General features: G+C 50.7%; 1 protein-coding gene across 2 annotated transcripts in view; it reads left to right on the plus strand.

Moving 5' to 3' along the window:
• CCDC88C (coiled-coil domain containing 88C) overlaps positions 1-18288 on the plus strand; it is a 128937-nt gene that overhangs the window by 5755 nt on the left and 104894 nt on the right. For both annotated transcript variants that reach the window (XM_060004042.1, XM_060004040.1), the window contains exon 3: positions 2328-2436. In XM_060004042.1, coding sequence (XP_059860025.1) covers positions 2328-2436 — 109 coding nt within the window. The remainder of the gene's footprint in view (positions 1-2327; positions 2437-18288) is intronic.

Consider the following 18288-nt stretch of genomic DNA (forward strand, 5'->3'; position numbering starts at 1 on the left):
TTCTTGCTGAGGGACAGGGCGGGGTTACACAGTGCTGGGCAGAGTGGGGATAGGCCTTCCTTCACCATAATTGACTTTTGTTCCATTTGTTTCCTAATCTCTCTTTACCCTGAGAGCCTGAGTTAAAGGAGGGAGTGCTAATGATCATGATAATTAGTCTAATTGCTCATATAGAACCCCCTCCCCGACCTCCGTCACCTGACAGTCTCCCAGGCCCCGACCCCGGATCCTGGGTGTGTGTTGTGCCGTTGCCCGTGCAGCGAATGTCCACATGTTTGCCAAGGTCTTCCAGCTGCTGGCACTCCTCAGGGGGTCCCCGTCTGACTTAATGAAAGCTGGGACTACAATAGCCACAAAAAACAGAAAAAGCCCTGCATGTTCTGAAGTTCTGCTGTTTTAGGAAGCACGCTTGTCACGTTATGAAATTGCTTCTCATCTCTTAAGGTGTCTATCGTAAAGGGAAGAGAACTGCACCCTTAAGATAAATTACTTTGTCGTGCTAGGTGCACTTCTGTAGCTAAAATGCCTTTGTGGTTTAAATTCTGAATGCCTCCTCTGCTGCTAAATTAATTGCCACTGAACTGTTAACCTTTATTTTCTCAGTAATGAATGGCTCCAGGAGAAACATGTAACATGTAAATGGCTTGGCCAGATTCTAGTACTGTGTGGGGACAATAAGAAACGTTGTCCCCGGGCTTCCCTGGTGGCGCAGTGGTTGAGAGTCAGCGATGCAGGGGATGCGGGTTCGTGCCCCGGTCCGGGAGGATCCCACATGCCGCAGAGAGGCTGGGCCTGTGAGCCATGGCCGCTGAGCCTGCGCGTCCGGAGCCTGTGCTCCGCAACGGGAGAGGCCACAACAGTGAGAGGCCTGCGTACCGCAAAAAAAAAAAAAAAAAAAAAAATACGAAGAAAAAAAAGAAACGTTGTCCCAGGACAGTTGAAAAGAGGTCCTCTGGTTGTCCCAAGGAGCCCATGTGACTGTTTTAGGAGATACAGGATGATTGAATAAAGTCCATGGCTGATTATTGCAAGTGATTCATAAAGGGGTTTGCATATATACAATACAGTGTAGGGACTCATAGTGTTTATATCAGATATTTACTTAATGGTTGAATTTTAAACAGCTTGTGTTATTAAGAAATCGTGCTTATAGTGGCATTTGAAGTAATTGCTATTTTTAGATTTTTTCTCCTGTTTGTCAACTTTGTATAAATTATTGGCTTTGGATGAGCTGAATGGCATTGAAATTGATTTGCGTAACTCCCCAAATTCCCCTTCTTGTCCTCTCATCATCATCATCATCATCATCGAGGGGCCCGAGGAAGGAGGAAGAGACCTGTCTCTCCTCCATCACAGCAGCCCCTGGAAGGCTCAGCACCCTTAACACAGGGCTCGGATGACGGGAGAAACTGTGAAGACAGCCCTCATTTGAATGAAACATCCTTTGTGGTGCCTTGGGACAGTCGAATGGCACGGAGGGCTGCGTTAGGAAAAGCTGCGTGGGCTACATGGGGAGAGGGAAGAGAAATCCGTTCTGTTGAGTCTGTTCTCTTCAAATAGGAAATATTTTTGACACTGAGAATTTTTGAGAAATGTCCTGTATGTAGATGAGTGAAATTATAAATCGCTTGACTCAGATTTCTAGTTTCATCACAAGCAGACCTGACTCTTGCCTGAGATTGGAAAATAAATGACACTTTGGGGGTTTCCCACAGGAATTATTTGTGTCTCTTCACATTTCTCGTAGGGTGTGTTGTACACCACATAGTATCGCATACTCATGGTGGTGGTTTTTGAGATAGAATTGTGCCCCTGGAATGTGAATCACAGGCAAGAGCAATTCGGTGACATAGGCAGGAGACCGGTTTGAAATGGAACATCAATGACTTTACTGGTTTATGAAGTCAGAAAGTGTACTGTTTCCCCCTTTTCCATCTTTCTTGATATTTCCCGTATTTCGCTTTGGTCAGCTTTGGATCCTTTTTAATCTTCAGATATATTGGGGGGTAGGTTATTGATGTTTACACAGTGCAGCTTTTGGGTCTGCACTGACACTTGGTTGTTTATGGCTGCTCTGGGGCCAGAAATAACATTGCTTAAGGGCCGGTGGGGGGCTGAGTGCTTGCGGGGGGACAGGAGGTGATGTGGCTCCCTGGAGGTCCACGGCTTGGCAGCGGCAGAATTAGGACTTGACTTGAGCCACTCTGTCACAGCTGCATAGTAACCTAGGCTTGGAGAGGACCGAATGCTCAGTAGCGCCTGGGGTAGGATGGGGTGTGACAGATACTGGGAGATGCAATGTTCCATTCTCATTTTTCTTCCCCTAGAGATCCCAGGCCAACAAATCAACGCATCAACAAACACGTCAACAATGATGTGAACCTTCGCATTCAGAACTTGACCATCTTGGTGAGAAACATTAAGACCTACTACCAGGTAAGGCGGGCCCCCCCCCGCGCCGCCCTCCCCGGGTTCTGTGCGTCCGGCAGTACCGTCATTTGAACCGTTTCCCTACAGGAAGCCAAGAGGAAACGGTGGTCAGGCATCTGCTTGTTGAAACTTGGTGTGTTTGCACATGCATCCCTCTTTTTGGCATCGTGAGAAGGGTCAGAGGTGGGATTGCTTTACTTTGTCCAGGGAATGTTCTCTGAGCCGTGTGCAAAGCATCGTGCCAGGAGCTGTGAGGGCCCTAGAGACGAGCCTTGGTTTTCAGCCACGGCCCAAGCACACAGTCGAGTGGGGACTGGCTGGCACGGGCTCTGGGAGGGGCAACCTGACACGGTTATCACCCACAGCTCCGTGAGTCTGTACAGGAGTGATTCAAAGGGTTGAGGGACAGAAGGGACCACAGAAGGGTTATGTTCAGGACAAATATATAATCAGTGAGCGCCCAGCTGGCAGACAGGAGCACCGGGTTCACAGTATGGGGTGTCTGCTTGTGAAATGCTCCCCATATCTCATTAGCAGGTAGTCGGTGGGTCAGAAAGGAGGGCCCAAAGGGGGAAGGGCTGTGAAAATCCCCATCCGAGCCTCGGGAAGGTTGAGTGAGAATCTTTGATGATGTTCATGATCTTTAGATAGCCGGCATTGATGGGAAACATATTTAAACTTTGCACCTCAGAGCCCTGATTGTCAAACTTAGCAGTGAAACTTTTCCCCCCATATGATTTTCCTGAGTCCCCAGGTGAAGCCCTAGCAAATCTCATTGACTTGAGGGCTGGGGGACTCTAGCGCCCTCAGTTCAGCCCCTCTTTCTCCAGGGCATCTCTGTGGGTTCCCAGGACCCCAGGGAACACAGTTTGAGAATCACTGCTCAAGAACCAGTCTCCTTCCAGATTCACACTGGGGTTTCACTGAGCCCTCTGCCTCTGAGACCTCCCCTAGCCCTCAGCTTCCTGGGCTGTAACTTAGTCCTGGTTCTGGGGCTTGGGAGAATCTTCAGAGTCATGAGGACCCTGTCACCATGAGGAAGCCCTCCACCCAGCTGTGGCTTCCCTCTCTGCCCTCGTGCGGTGGTGCTGGTTCAGAGGTCACTGAGGTCGCTGGCCAGGCGGCCAGGTGGAGTTTGCACTGTGGCGCTGGGCTGGGTGCTGGGTCCAGTTCCTGCACAGGGCTGTGGTTGCTGCTGGATCTGAAAGAAGGAGGGAAAAGGAGGGAGTGGACAGTGTCTTGGGTTTTCTGAGATGATTATTTCCACTTTCCTCCCACTGGGGTCGAGGTACATGAGAGGGGGCTTGGGGTGCTGGGATGTTTTGCTTGTGTGGCCAGTTCAGCCCCTTGTGCTCGTTCCATGGCCCGCTGGTGGCCCAGCACCGTGGACACTCCGAGCGGCCTTTGGGAGGCTTGGCACCAGGCCCATGCTTTAGTAACAGAGGCCAGCTGTGCTGAGGAGGGGTCTGGGGGTGCGGGAGAGCCCTGTGAGAAATGGATCTATAAGGGTGACGGGGGTTTGTTTCCTTGCCGAGGGGAGCCAGTGCCAGGGCTGGGCACGCTGTCAGCAGGTGGGTCTCAGCTACTGCTTCCCTCGTGACAGCCGCAGTCAGGGGAAATGGGTGCTGCCAGTGAACTCGGGCCTGGGTGTGGAGGGGGCTGCCTGGTGGCCGTGGTGATTGTTTAGCAGCTACTCGGGGCTTGATCTCTGGCTGCAGGCACCATTCATGGTAAGCAGTGCTTTCGACGCTGTGTGCTAAGTGCCAGGGGAAGCAGGTGGTGCTAACAGTTGGAGACAAGACCCCTAACTCTGGACAGGTGAGTCTCCTGCCCCAGGTGTGGCTGGGAGGTGGTAACCCTCCCTGCAAGCACTGGGGTGGAGGTGAGGTTTCTGGCTCTGTACGCAGCACGGAACAGTCAGGTGCTTGCTGCAGGCTGTTTGGCCTGGCAGGTGCTGCCCTCTGGGCTTGGCGGCCCAGTAGGACACATGCTGGTGGCACTCAGCAGCTCTGACAGTCCAGTCTGGGCCGGCCAAAGGGCTTGAGACCCTCTACTTGGAGGTAACGTGCCCCTCTTAGGGCACTGTGCCGAGTTCCAGAAGATGGGAGTCAGTCACAGGAAGGAGGCGATCTAGTCCATTCTCAGGGTCCAGAAAGACTTATGGGTAGAAAAGAGGACCCTGCATCCTTGTTCTGTTTCTGCGCTGTTAGCTCTTTGAGGGCAGGGCTGCTGTGTATTGGCAGCCTCAGCTCCAACCTGGAGCAAATGTTTGCTGAAAGCACTTGCTAAAAGCCATGAGGCGTCCCTGACCCTCAGCCAGCCCTGCTCCCTTGGAGGAAGCTGGCAGGACACTGCCCTTTGGGTTGACACAGCTTAGGTGTGGGCAGTGTTCTGTTGTGTATTTTTTCCTTCCAACTTATGATAAAATAAAGTTTAGTTCTGGTTATATAAGTAATATGTGCTCTTAATAAACAGCTTAGAAAACAAACAAGTAGCAAGAAGAAAAGAACCACTCATAACCCCACCACCCAGAGACAATCACTATTAACATTTTTAGAGCTTCCTTCCAGTTTTTGCCTGAATAGTTTTTTGTTGTTGTTTTGTTTTTAACATCTTTATTGGAGTATAGTTGCTTTACAGTGGTGTGTTCGTTTCTGCTTTATAACAGTGAATCAGTTATACATATACGTATATCCCCATATCCCCTCCCTCTTGCGTCTCCCTCCCACCCTCCCTATCCCACCCCTCTAGGTGGTCACAAAGCACCGAGCTGATCTCTCTGTGCTATGCGGCTGCTTCCCACTAGCTATCTATTTTACATTTGGTAGCGTATATATGGCCTTGTCACTCTCTCACTTTGTCCCAGCTTACCCTTCCCCCTCCCCGTGTCCTTAGGTCCATTCTCTACATCTGCATCTTTATTCCTGTCCTGACCCTAGGTGCTTCATGACCATTTTTATTTTTTTTTTTCAGATTCCATATCTGTGTGTTAGCCTACGGTATTTGTTTTCCTCTTTCTGACTGACTTCACTCTGTATGGCAGACGCCTGAATAGTTTTTGTTTCACACAGTTGTGGTCGGGACATACATACAATTGCATACCCTGCCTGTTTTCCTTACCACCTGACCATCGTAGCATAAACATACAATAACAATAATGGGTTATTATTTTAAAGGGACATTCAAGGAAGTTTCCCAAAAGAAGTACTGCCCAGCATCCCCTTGTGAGAGAGACCCTGCAGGTTGTAAGGGCTTGGGGTGAAGTGAGACAAACGTGGTTCTTACTGTGGCTGGGGTGGCTGAGAGGGTGGGAGGTCACCCCTTCGGGAAGGGGACTTCCTCTTGCCATGGCATTGCAGTAGACACACCAAGGTCATGGAGTCCAGCCCCGGGTCTAGTTTGCAAAGCAGTGGTTTGGCCGCCCCCAGGCTGTCCCCTTCTTTTCTGAGGCACGTGGGGCAGGGACAGTCAGCAGGGACAGGGGCCTCTTGTGAATAGCATGGGCTTCTTTCACAAGGAAGCTCAAGTTTTGCCCCTGAAAAGCCCTGGAGACAGAAAAGGTCCTTGACATTTTTCTGGGGCAGAGGACAGGCAGTGGGTGAGAACCAGCACAGCCAGGTTCAGTCTGACCACCAGGGTCGCAGGCCTCCCTCTGACCTGCTGCTTGGACTCTTCCGGGGTTGGCGCCTGGAATCGGCATTTTCAGAAGTTCCCCAGCTGTTTGAGTCTTAACATCCTTCCGACAGGATGGGGAATCAGCAGGCTAGAGATAGAGAGGTGGTTCTCAAAGTGTGGTCCCCAGACCAGCAGCATCAGCATCACCTGGGAACTTGTTAGAGATGCAGGTTGTCAGGCCCCTCCCCCAGACCTGCTGTGGAGGTCCAGTAGTCTGCATCTTAACAAGCCCTCCAGGTGATTCTGATGCACATGCGTGGGAACTAGTGGGTTAGAGCATTTCTAGTGATGTCTAGGAGGGGCACCTTCAGCCAGGTCTCCTGGGGCGGAGAGGGCTCAGTTCTCACCAGGTAACTCCTCTCCGTCACATACAATGGACACACATCTCATCTGCCCCAGGACGGGAAGAGGAGAGGCTCTGAGGAGAGAGGCTGCAAAGATGAGGGGGTGACCAGAGGGAATAGGTGTCACCGAGGGAGTTGCTGGGAAGGGGCAGAGGAAGCCAGAGTTGGACAGGACCTTGGGAAGAGCTCCCAGTTCAGTCTGAATTTTAAGGAAGGAAAGGTTGATCAGAATGAGCATCCGTAAATGGGACATCTGCGGAGAGGCCTGGAGGAAAGGCGGGCCTGGACCAGAACCGCACGCTGCTTTGAGCCGCCTGGCTGGTTAGCGTGGAGCCCAGCATCACATGAGGCTTTTTTTTTTTTTAAATTGGTCCCTCAATTCACTTCTTTTTTTTTTTAAGATTTGTTTTTATTTATTTATTTATTTTGGCCGTGCTGGATCTTCGTTGGGGCATACGGACCCTTTGTTGTGCAGGGATCTAGTTCCCCAGCCAGGGATCGAACCCGGGCCCCCTGCATTGGGAGCCTGGAGTCTTACCCACTGGACCACCAGGGAAGTCCACATGAGGCTTGTTTTACTCCCTCAACAGCCAAACTCTTTTCCATCTGAGTCCTTTTCAGTTAAAATTTGGATTTATAGGATGGTTCATTGTTAACATTCAGAGCCTCGAGTATGGACATTGAATGCATGTTCATTTGATCATGGAATCAGTAGGAACATAAGGCAGTATACGCAGAAATCCCCGGTGCAGCAGGTGGCTGATACATGCTTATCCTTGGCGGGTTGCTCATGGTGTCAACTGCCGTCCCCTGCCCTGGACACCTGTGATCTAGGTCCTTCTCGCGACTCTTAGAGCCTAATTGTCATGTGAAATTTCTGAGGTTTCTTTGGCTTTCTGCTGGTGGGAAGCACTTCACACGGCGGCCTGGACAAGTGCAGTGTGTGTTGGTGGAGATGTAAGTCTTCATTGTTGACTCACATGTGGATATCGATCCTGCAATCGGGACCCTCAGGTGCATGTAGGGACCCGCCTGCAGGACTGACTCTGAAATGGGAAATTGGCTGAGTTTCTCTGAGCATCTCCCCTCGCTGGCCAAGCACTGGGACAGGCAGCTTTCCTTCTGTGGGCCTCCTGAGTTCTCATCTGTCCGAAAGAGGGTGGGCCCTTGTGGTTCTGAAATTCCACAGTCGCATAATGGCCAGAGACCACCAAGGTTTAGAGTTTCAGGTGACCTCGAGGAAGCTCTGCATTAACGAGTTCCTGGAACTCGGCTCTTCTGGTTTCTCACGTGGTTGGAAGGCTAGAACGGACCCAGAATATTGTTCTTTATCTCAGAATGGTTTCTTCTCAGCAGAAGAAACGGTTCAGGGTTGCCCTATCTTCTATAATCTCTTTTTTCCTTCATTGCTTTGAAAAATTAAAAATAAAACAGTACAAATGGTTATAATGAACACCTGTGTATCTGCTCAAAATAAATATGAACGTATGTGAATATTTTTCATACTTGCTTCAGACCTCTCTTTCAAGAATCTTTTTTCTGATCGAAGTCTCCCGTGTGCCTCCGCTGCATCCAGTTATCCTTCCCTCCCTCCCTGGAGGTGCCGCTGTCGTCAACTTGTGTGCGTACGCGTACTGTTTTATGTCATCTCTTCAGATGAAACCTCCATATACTGCCTGTACCTCTTGTCCACTCAGCCTTGCTTTTGCTTTTGAGATCTGTCAGCTTTCTGTGGCATTTGTATTAGATAACCATGGGCTGACTACTAAAAGTTAGAATTATCTTTAGGACTGTGCACACTCAGTTTGAAAAAACGAAAGACTTGTCAAAAGTAAGAACAGAAGGAAATGTGTATTTGACATTGTTGGTGGGAACAAAGTAAACTGTCTCATTCGTGTAGTCTCAGGGTTTTTAGGTAAAGTGATGTCTCCTTAGGTGGGTGTGATGTGCTTTGCTTTGGTGGATAGGGACAGTGTTCAAGGGAACTTAGAGTCTGCTCAGGCCCTGTCTACAGGTACCAGTGGCTTTTGCTTTATGAGTAATACAGTGTATTGAATTTGTAGGGGAGAAATTACTTTGTCCACTCTTTAAAGGTTAAAGAGTAAGGCTGTGAGATGGGTATTCTTGTTGTAGCTTATATCTATGTTTTGAGGAAATTAAAAGTAATGTTTTTGATTATAATTTCTCTTTCACTTTTTTTTTAACATCTTTATTGGAGTATAATTGCTTTACAATGGTGTGTTAGTTTCTGCTTTATAACAAAGTGAATCAGTTATACATATGTCCCCATATCTCTTCCCTCTTGCAATGATTGTAATTTCTGATTACAGATTGGGAAATATAAAGAAAATTAAATCTGCCCACTATTTCATCACCTAGGCATACCATTGTTACCATTTTGGTATTTATGCTTCCTGACTTTGTGTCTGTTACTACATGTGTTTCAAGGAGTGTACGTGACCTGTGTGGTGAGCGTTTTCCCGTGTCATTAACTATTCTTTCGTAATATGAGTTTTAGTGTCTACATGGCATTTCATTATGTGGCTGTACCACTGTCATTGATACTGAGTTATTTCTGTCTTAGAATTATAAACAATACCCCATGAACATACTTGGTCCATAAATCTTTCAACAACTGTTTTTATGTTCTTAGGATAAATTCCTAGCATGGAATTCCTGCGTCAGAGGGCATGAACACTTGGAGGACTTTTGCTACTTATTGCCAAAATTACCTTCTTTACAGGCCTTTTGTTTTTCTTTACTGAATTGCACCTTTGTGCCCTTCACCCATTGTGATGGTACCTGTTACGATGGCGTATTCTATGTTGCCACTGAACACTGAAGTTTTCTGTGTCTCTGTCATGTGGACGAAGGTCTGAGATTATTTTTACCGTACATCTGGGCGAACTGCCTTGTGTTGGTGGGTCACTGGGTCCTGGTTTGGAATCTCCAGCAGGGTTATGGCGTGGTGACCGAACACAGCAGTGAGGCGGGGTGGTCCGGACTTAGGACCGGGAGGCCTTCGTCAGAGGGGGTCCTGTGCCCCATCCCCATATCAGCAGTGGGAGCCTTTGTCTGCCGCAGACTTGACCCAGGAGATTACCGACTTCCCTGTGAATGCTCTCGGTCTAAAGTTCAAGAGAAAGCCTTCCAGACTGAGTTGGGAGGTGAGGCTGAGGAGGGCGGGGGTCTGTGTGGACCCCACCTTTCCCCTTTCCTTCTTCTTGCTTCCCGTCCCCCATTCTCTCTAGTGTAGGGTGATGAAGTGTGGGATGAGGAAGCCGTGGTGACCCTGCCGGGGCTCACCCAGTTCTCTTCTCTGTCCCGCCTCCTTGTTCTTAAGGCCAGTCTCCATGCCTGAGATGCTGTGTCTTGTGGGGTGGGAGATGGAGCAGGTAGACCAGCTGCTGGAACACCTGTGTGTGCACAGGACATGGATGTCACGGGACACGGGAGGGAGTTTCCCAGCCTGGGAAGGGGCGAAGCTCACAGAGAGCTTTCTGAAGGGGGTGACGCTTGGCCTGAGTCCTGAAGGATGGGTAGGGAGCTAGACTGGCAGAAAATGGGGTGCATGGGGGGTGTCCTGGGAGAGCAAAACCTGCAAAATGTAGAGACATAAAGCAGCCGGCAGGCTGTCACCTCTGAGTGGCTAGAGCTTGGGGCTTCTGTGAGGAGTGGTGATGGTGAGGCTCGAAAGATACGGAGGTTCCAGAGGGCGGATGCCATGCTAATGAACTTGAACTTCATCCTGAAGGACTTGGGAGTCTTTATAGCATTTTTAAAGAAGAAAGTTTAAAACAGAAAACTCTTGACACCCGTATTGAGAATGGATTGGTGTCAGGAGAGAGTGGGGAGTCAGGGCAGGTCATGGCGGCCTGGACCAGAGCAGGCGCAGAGGAGAGAGGGGTATTGGCCACGCGGCGCGGTGGACGGCAGCTTGCTAGGTGCCCCACCCAGAGCGAACATCTGGGGGAGGATAAAGTGCTTTCTCAGGCCCGGGACAGCTGAGCCCTGCAGCAGGGTGCTTGCCCCCCGGGCTTCAGGGCAGGGCCCGATGGGGTTGAGTGGCAGTGGCTCCAGGTCAGCCCGACAGGGGCTGGAGCGGGGCTGCAGCAGGGTGGCAGCTTTCAGGGCCACCCGCATTCTCTTTCTCCACACTAAGCAGAAGGCGGCTAGTCCTGACCTGTGACCCTCCCTGTCTTGCTGGCCAAGGATGGAGCGGACAGGGCTTCGGACACCTGGTCATGGGCCACTCAGTCCCACACCTTTCCAGAGGCGGGTTTGTTTCTGCAAGATGTGAGACCAAGTGCCAGTTGGACTTGGTTTCTTTTTTTCTCTTTTCAGAAGAAATGCTATGGAGGCGTAATGAATAGTAAGCAAGCACTTTGGGACCCAGCTCTGCGCCCCAGTCAAAAGGCTGAGAGGAGATACCTGGGTGCCTGCTGTAAGCCACGCACTATGCTAGGAGCTTTCAGCCCTGTCACAGTGAGGAGGAGACTGCTGTCCCTGTTTTACAGATTAGGAAAGTGAGGCCCGTGGAGTAGGGTGCGGAAGCCCCAGGGGGCGGCAAGTTTTCTTGGTCATGGGCTGCTTGGGGAAACGTCTAAACATGAAGCTTTCTGCAGTCATGTAGGGAGCTAGCTTGCTGTGGGCAGACCAGCTGTTCTGTGAAGGTGGGCAAGGCCGTTCAGGTTATCTGCGCCAGTGTGGGATGGGTCCTGAGCCCGAAGCCTCGCCAGGCTGGGAGTGCTGCCTCCCCAGGGTCTCTTGCTCGGGCTCCCCCTTACTAACCAGATTTCACACCAGCCGGAGCCTCAGAGGAAGTGGCTAGATTGCTTCAGGCGCCTCCTGAAACCAGCACTTCCGGGGCTGGGCAGTGGGTGGGACAGAGGGAGCAGCTGGCCTCAGACTTCACCCTGCTGCATCCCTCAGAGCAGCCGGAAGCAGAGAATCAGGGCTAATTGCAGAGGGTGGGGAGGGGTGAAAGGTGGGTCTGATGTAATTAGCGGAGCCAGAATTTGACCAGGCCCTGGCGGCTTAAGGCCCGGAGACCCGGGGAGGGGGGTGGGAGGTGGGGTGTGTGTGTGTGCGTGTATGCGTGTATGCGTGTGCGTGTGCGTGCGTGCGCATGCACAGCTGTTGACAGAATCTTTCTGGTCTCTCTGGGCTCCTCCTCCTGGCCTTGAGTCCAGAGCTTGAATTGCTGGGGGTTTCCCTGCTCTCTCTGAGCGGCCAGGCTCTCCTTTGCCTTGAAGGAAAGGAAGCAGCTTTCACTTGGAGTCTTCCCTTTGCACCCGGGATGGCCCCTGAGGCCCCCGTGAGCTGCCGCCTTGCTTTGGTCTGTTCTACACGGAGCTGAGCCCAAACGCGCGCGGTATACACAGTTGGCCCTAAAGACCTCCTCACGTTTACAGATCTGGACTTCCTCAGTGTTTCTGATACATGTTCTCTCGCCATGTGTTTACTTTTTTATCTTTTGCTCAACTGTTCTCTTAATCCATGGCCATTCGTTTAAAGTGTTAAGTTTTCGAGCCCTTCATGGAAGGTCCCTGCACCCAATTCCTTTTGTAACAAAAAGGAGGGAAATGGATTTCTCAAGTTTGTAAAAAGAAAAAGAGTCTCTCCCTTGCCTTGGGTTTTGGTGTTAAATGCCAAGATCAGCGTGTTTGATATAACTGGTTTGTGAGAGGGACTCATGGGAGAACTTGCCTGGGCAGGCTTTGCCCTCCATAAAGCTGGCTGCGTGGCTCGCGTCCAGGGCTAATAACAGTTTCTCTTACTCAACTGTTCTTTGTGGAAAGGCAGTTTCTCTGCTCCTTTGCCGTGGCATTCAGGGCCTTGGTCCTTTGCGATATAGCTTCAGTCTTATTTCTCTAGTAATGAGAATGACAGAGTAATGAGGATGAGGCAGCGCTTGTCTTAAATTGGTGAAGCTCAGCTGGGATTGTTGGAGGGGCCGCAGCTTGTACCCCCAATTCTGAGTTTGAAGTTTTGAGAGGAGGTGGAGGCTTCAGGAGGGTAAAGAGGCTGTCAGCTGAATGCCGCGAGGGTTCCATTGGTTTGGGATTGGGTTTCAGCAGGTTAAGGGAAGAGGGATGGTGCTCTAAATATGGGGCCACTCTCTGTGGGAACAGGGGGGTACAGTGTAACTTGGGGGAGGAGCCTTGCGTTGCCCCCCATAGCTGCCCACCCCCCTGGGCTGGCCCTGGCATCGGCTCCAGCTCTGCAGGGAGAAGTCAGGTTTGCTTTCTCAGCTCGGGGGTAGGCGCTTAGCCGCCCCCCAGTGGAAGAGGATGAGCTAGCTCTGTGGGGTCGCTTCTCCAGTGCCCTAGAAGGTCAGGAAGGTGAAGCCAGAGGAGGAAGAACAAGGTGGAAGGGGAGAGGGCAGAAGTAAGGGCGAGTCATTTAATTTTTTCAAGGGTCTGGAAACTTGTGTGTCACTGTTCCTAACCATATGACTTGGGGTGCATCATTTGATTTCACCTCTAAAATATGGGTAACACCATATTACCGGTCGTGTGGGGCTCAGGTGAAATACTGCCTAGTTTCTGAGTCAGTGAAGGACAGTAATAGCGCTAGCTCATCCTCCCAGGCTGACTTTGCGGGGCCGCTCCCGTGCGTTCACGCTCTGCAGATGGAGGGGCCACGTCGCTTGTGTAGGTGGAAAACCGGAGACACAGGAGATGCACACCAGGTACAAATAGGAAGAGAGGAGGAGAAGCAGCTCCAAGCTCCTTTGTCTGCAGAGGCAGGAGGTGGAGTCGTGGGCTCCATTGAGCTCACCTCTCAGAGTTGTGGCCTCGGGTAATTTCATGTCTGAGAGTCTTTCTTGTGGGAAAAGTGGGGATATTAATAGTGCCTGCCTCAAGCATTGCAGCGAGGTTAAGGAAGGGCTTTGGACAGGTTCATGCTAGGAGTGCTAAGATGCCCACCCGTCTAGCAGAGGTGGGGGGTCGTTACAGAGACCCGCCGCTCTGGGCTGTGCTTCCTGCGTTCGTTAGCGATCGGATCATGGAGGGGCCCTTCCAGAGGTTACACTCTGGTTTACTTGGATTAGTCCAATACGCGTGCGCGTACGTGCTTGACTCTTGCCCCACACATTTTTCTCCTATATGCATTTTTAATTTAAAGCATACTTACTGTTTGCTTCCAGTGAACTGACTGTCTGAGGCACATTATCTCTTGGCAGCCTCATGACTGTCTCTCCCACCAGCAGTGACACGCCTTAAAAGTAGGTACCGCATCTCTGTCTCTGTTCGCCTCTTACCACACCAGCATGGAAACATGCCTGCCATCAGTCAGCGTGTGCGAGTGACAAGATCCAGGGCCACAGAAGCCGTGACTTGGTGGGTTACTCCACCGAGGAAGTCAGAGAATAACGTCATTGCATTCAGGGAACATATTACTGGCCTGGGCCCAGGATCTATCTCCAGGCTAAAATCACCCTATAAAAGTCCTCGACTCCTTCCCCATTTCTAGACAGTTGAATAATTGGAGCACAGGGCCCTCCTTTATTCATTCTCTGTCCCTCGAGTGCCTGACACATGTCAGGGACTTAGGACCTGACTGTGAAGGGGGTCAAGGGGGGCAAACCAGGATGGAGATGCAGTGCAGTGGGGTGAGGGGGAGACCGGAGCCTTTGAATCCCACTCTTACAGGGGTCCCCCGCGGCTTTCACGCCGACCTGCAGGCTTTTCACATGGTGTTTGCTTTGTTGATGTAGATGCCATATGTCAGGTACCTGGGAGGCTCAGTCCCTGGGGGGTGGAAGTTAAATTGATTGTTTTCAACTTTGTCTAGCCAGCTTGGCTCCCTTGAGCTTGCCAGTGTTTAGGCTTAATGACTTTGAAACTTTAAAAATAAATCCCTCCTTTTCCAAACCACAGTAACCAAACAGGCGGTCCTCCTGTTCTTGGAACCAGTCAGAAGAGTTGATTTCCCTTTACATTGTGGAATCACGGTTGCTTAAGATATCAGAAACTCTAAAGCAGTTTTGACATTTCTGTGCTGAGTTGGTCTTCTAAACACCTTCCTCCCCCCATTGTTCGGATGAGAATTCATGACATTTAAATGTTACAGAGTAGAGCTTACAAAATTGGATTTTTCCAAGGTGAATGGACTGCGTCTCAGATGTGGATGTCCCAAGCTTGAGAGGCCGAAAGAAGAAATGGTGGTTTCTGATAACTCCAAGCTCTCCTTGGGCCACCTGAGACTGAAGCTTGTCCAGACTTTTAGAGGAAGGCAGAGGAGGACTGAGGTGTGTGTCGCCTGGGAGGATGGCCGCGCTCGGGTCTCTCTGGCTTCTCTTCTCACCTACCATTACCTTGGTTTCTTCCTTTGGGAGGGAAACTCCTCTCAGGCTGCCTTTACCTTGTCAGCCCCTCACCTGCATCCCAGGGGAGCCTCAGGCCAGTGTCCTCCCCATCATTCTGGAAACAGCCGGCAGCTGAGTCTGTCACCCCTGCCCCCCTGCAGCCTCTCCAGGGGCTTCTCCTTCTCCTGCACAAGTGGGAATCCCCTCGCCCACCAGACACCACACACAGCGCTGTGACCTGGGGCAAGCAGCCCGACCCCTCCAAGTCGTTTCCTCCTCTGTCCAGTGGGGATAACAACCAAACTCGAAGCCCTGGGTCGTGACAGTTCAGAGAGGGTGCCTGCGTGTGAGATGCGTTGGCTTGGTGCTGCTGTAGAGCTGCAGCTGGTGAGGGTGGACTGTGCTGCTTCCTGGGCTGCAGTGCTGTCTGTGCTGCCCCGTCCTCTGCACTCAGGCGTCGTGCCTGGGCACTTCTCCCGCCGGAGCACCTTCCCTTGGTCTGCCTCTGTGAAGCCCACGCAGATGCTCTGAACCTGAGTTTAATTATTTTCATTATCACCGTCATCACACTCTTCAGCTCTCATCTGCTTTCTCTGGGTCCTGCACGAGTTGGCAGGCCTCCCTCAGGGCAGGGACTTTGGCGACCTTTGCTCTCCCAGGGTCTAGGAGCACAGTAAATGCCAGCTGATGGGCTGCCGTGATACCTGCTTCCATCCCGTGAACTGGGTCCAAAAGAAGCAGACGTGACTGGCCCAACCGTGCCCGCCTGGGCCGAGGGTCCTCCCTGGGGCACGTTTATGTGATGGGCTGGACTCTCAAATGTTCCTACTTTAATGCGTGGCCTGTACTGAAATTCTGGGTCTTTATTGACCCTGGGGTTCAAAAGGTGGGATAAATTGATTTCTAAAGGCGGGCAAAGCCACTTTGATAAGCCTTTTAATCTCGTGCTTTTTAAACAGAAAGTAACTGGAAGTGGGACCAGTGAAGCCTTCCTCTGTTTTCTCCCTTTGGAAGTATTCTCTGGTTCTGACCGAGGTTTCCTCCCTTGCTCTGGAAGGTCAAAGTCAGGACCTCAGAGCTCCATGTCCATAACCATCCCCAGCTCCAAAGTTACTGGGTTTGGTTTCGGGGCGGGGGGGCATGGTGGGGCACATTTGGGAAGGGGTGATCCAGTGCCTAAGTTCATAGATCATTTAAATTCCAGGGTGTGTTTGAACTCCTCCTAGGTGCAGTCTCAGGAAGGGAGAGCTTGAACCCCTGGAGATGGCTGGGTTGGTGGGAACAGGGTGAGCTGGAGCAGCTGTTGTGGTGGCCCAGTGGCTGCCACCTTGAGAGATCCCAGAGGTTTGGGAGCAGACAGATGGAGTTGGGGGGTGAGTTCATCGTGTGGCTTTGAAATCCAAGTGTACGTTCAGCTGTGGTTGGAAACAGTTTAGAATGTGTGAGAAGAGGTAACTAGACTTTATTCTAGAGTAGACCAGAAATAAATAAGAAAGGAAGAATATGGTATGCTCAGGAGAACTTGACTTTTGGTCTTCTTGATTTGGAAATCACCTTTGACTTTTAAAAATCAAGGAACTGGGGCTTCCCTGGTGGCGCAGTGGTTGAGAGTCCGCCTGCCGATGCAGGGGACATGGGTTCATGCTCCGGTCCGGGAGGATCCCACATGCCGTGGAGCGGCCGGGCCCGTGAGCCATGGCCGCTGAGCCTGCGCATCCGGAGCCTGTGCTCCACAGCAGGAGAGGCCACAACAGTGAGAGGCCCGCGTACCGCAAAAAAAAAAAAAAAATCAAGGAGCTACACCCACTTTCATGGTGTTATTCACAGAAGCCAAAGGTGGAAGCAGCACAAGTGTCCATCTGTGGATGAATGGATTAAGAAAATGTGGTACGGGCTTCCCTGGTGGCACAATGGTTGGGAGTCTGCCGGCCGATGCAGGGGACACGGGTTCGTGCCCCGGCCTGGGAGGATCCCACATGCCGCGGAGCAGCTGGGCCTGTGAGCCATGGCCGTTGAGCCTGCGCGTCTGGGCCCTGTGCTCCGCAGCGGGAGAGGCCACAGCAGTGGGAGGCCCGCATACCGCAAGAAAACACACACACACACACACACACACACACACACAAAGAAAATGTACATGCATACAATGGAATATTATTCAGCCTTAAAAAAGGAGATTCTGACACATGCTCCAGCATAGATGAACCATGTGGACATTACGCTGAGTGACATAAGCCAGTCACATAAAGACAAATACTGTAAGGCTCCACTTGTATGAGGTACTAATAGAGCAGTCAGACTGAGAGAGACAGAAAGTATAATGGTGGTTGCCAGGGGCTGGGGGAAAGGATGCTGGGAATGGGGAATTAAGTGTTTAATGGGATGGAGTTGAGTTTTGCCAGAGGAAAGGAATTCTGAAGATTGGTACAGCAGTGTGAATGCACTTAACACTACTGAATTGCACACTTAAAATTGGTTAAGGTGGTAAATGTTAATGTGTATTTTATGTGGTCTTTCTGTTACGTGTATTCTACCATAATTGTACCCAAAAAGGGACTGAACCCACACTTTTTCCTTCTGGAGGCCCTTGTTCTCTCCATTTTCTCATTCACAGGTGCACCTGGGATGCAGGCAAAGGAAGTATAATAGGATGTTTCTACTCCATTCTGTGGACTTGGGGATTTTCTGTGTTGTTTGGGGTTTTGTGTTTGTTTCTAACTCGTTCAGGCTCTGGGAATAGAATGAGACCAGCTGTTGGCTCTTTGCGCGTGGAACCTGGAAGGTGGCTTCGGGGACACCTTTAGGAGGATGTGGTGGGTGTGACCGTGGGCTGTTAACTCCTAGGGTCCAGCAGTGTGGACCTGGAACAGCTAGTTAGAAAACCAAGAAGTTGGTCTGGTGGGTGCTCCAGCCCAAGGTTGTACAGTCAGGGCTTAAGTTAACACTGATACAGCTGAGGTGCCAGCTGTGTCATCTCTGCATTTAGCATAGAGCATGAGACGTGATTTGGGCATTGCACTGAATTAGATGGGTCCCCACCCGCTCTAATATGGTAATGAGGTGGAGATGCTAGGAGCATGAATTGAGAGGAGGATAGAAGGTTTTTGTGGAACGTATGGCCGTGTGCCAGATGCTGGTCTCAAGTATTTTCTGAAGGAATGAAGAGGGCATCCAATAAGAATGTCCGTGATGTTAATCATACAGGGTGTGGAACCTCAGCCCCGGCTTTAAAAGTGGTGGGTCTTTCCCACTTAGTGGCTAAATGACCATACATGGCTAGATGAGCAGAATCGCTCAGCATTTCTTTCCTTTCCATTTTTTTTTTAACTCCTCTTTTTTGTTTGTTTTAAAGAAAAAACTTTTTCTCTTGGAGTCAGCATGGGGGTTTTTCCACATTGAAGCACTCAGTCTTAAGCCTGGAGAGCCAAGATACTCCTGTTGGTGATGGGTAGTCCTAGGGTATGAGGACTTCTCAGCAGTTCATGCCTAAATCAAACCATGATTAAACTGTCAGAAACAGAAGCATCC

This window comes from Delphinus delphis, chromosome 2 (assembly GCF_949987515.2).
Source record: "Delphinus delphis chromosome 2, mDelDel1.2, whole genome shotgun sequence".
NCBI classification, from domain to species: Eukaryota; Metazoa; Chordata; class Mammalia; order Artiodactyla; family Delphinidae; genus Delphinus; species Delphinus delphis.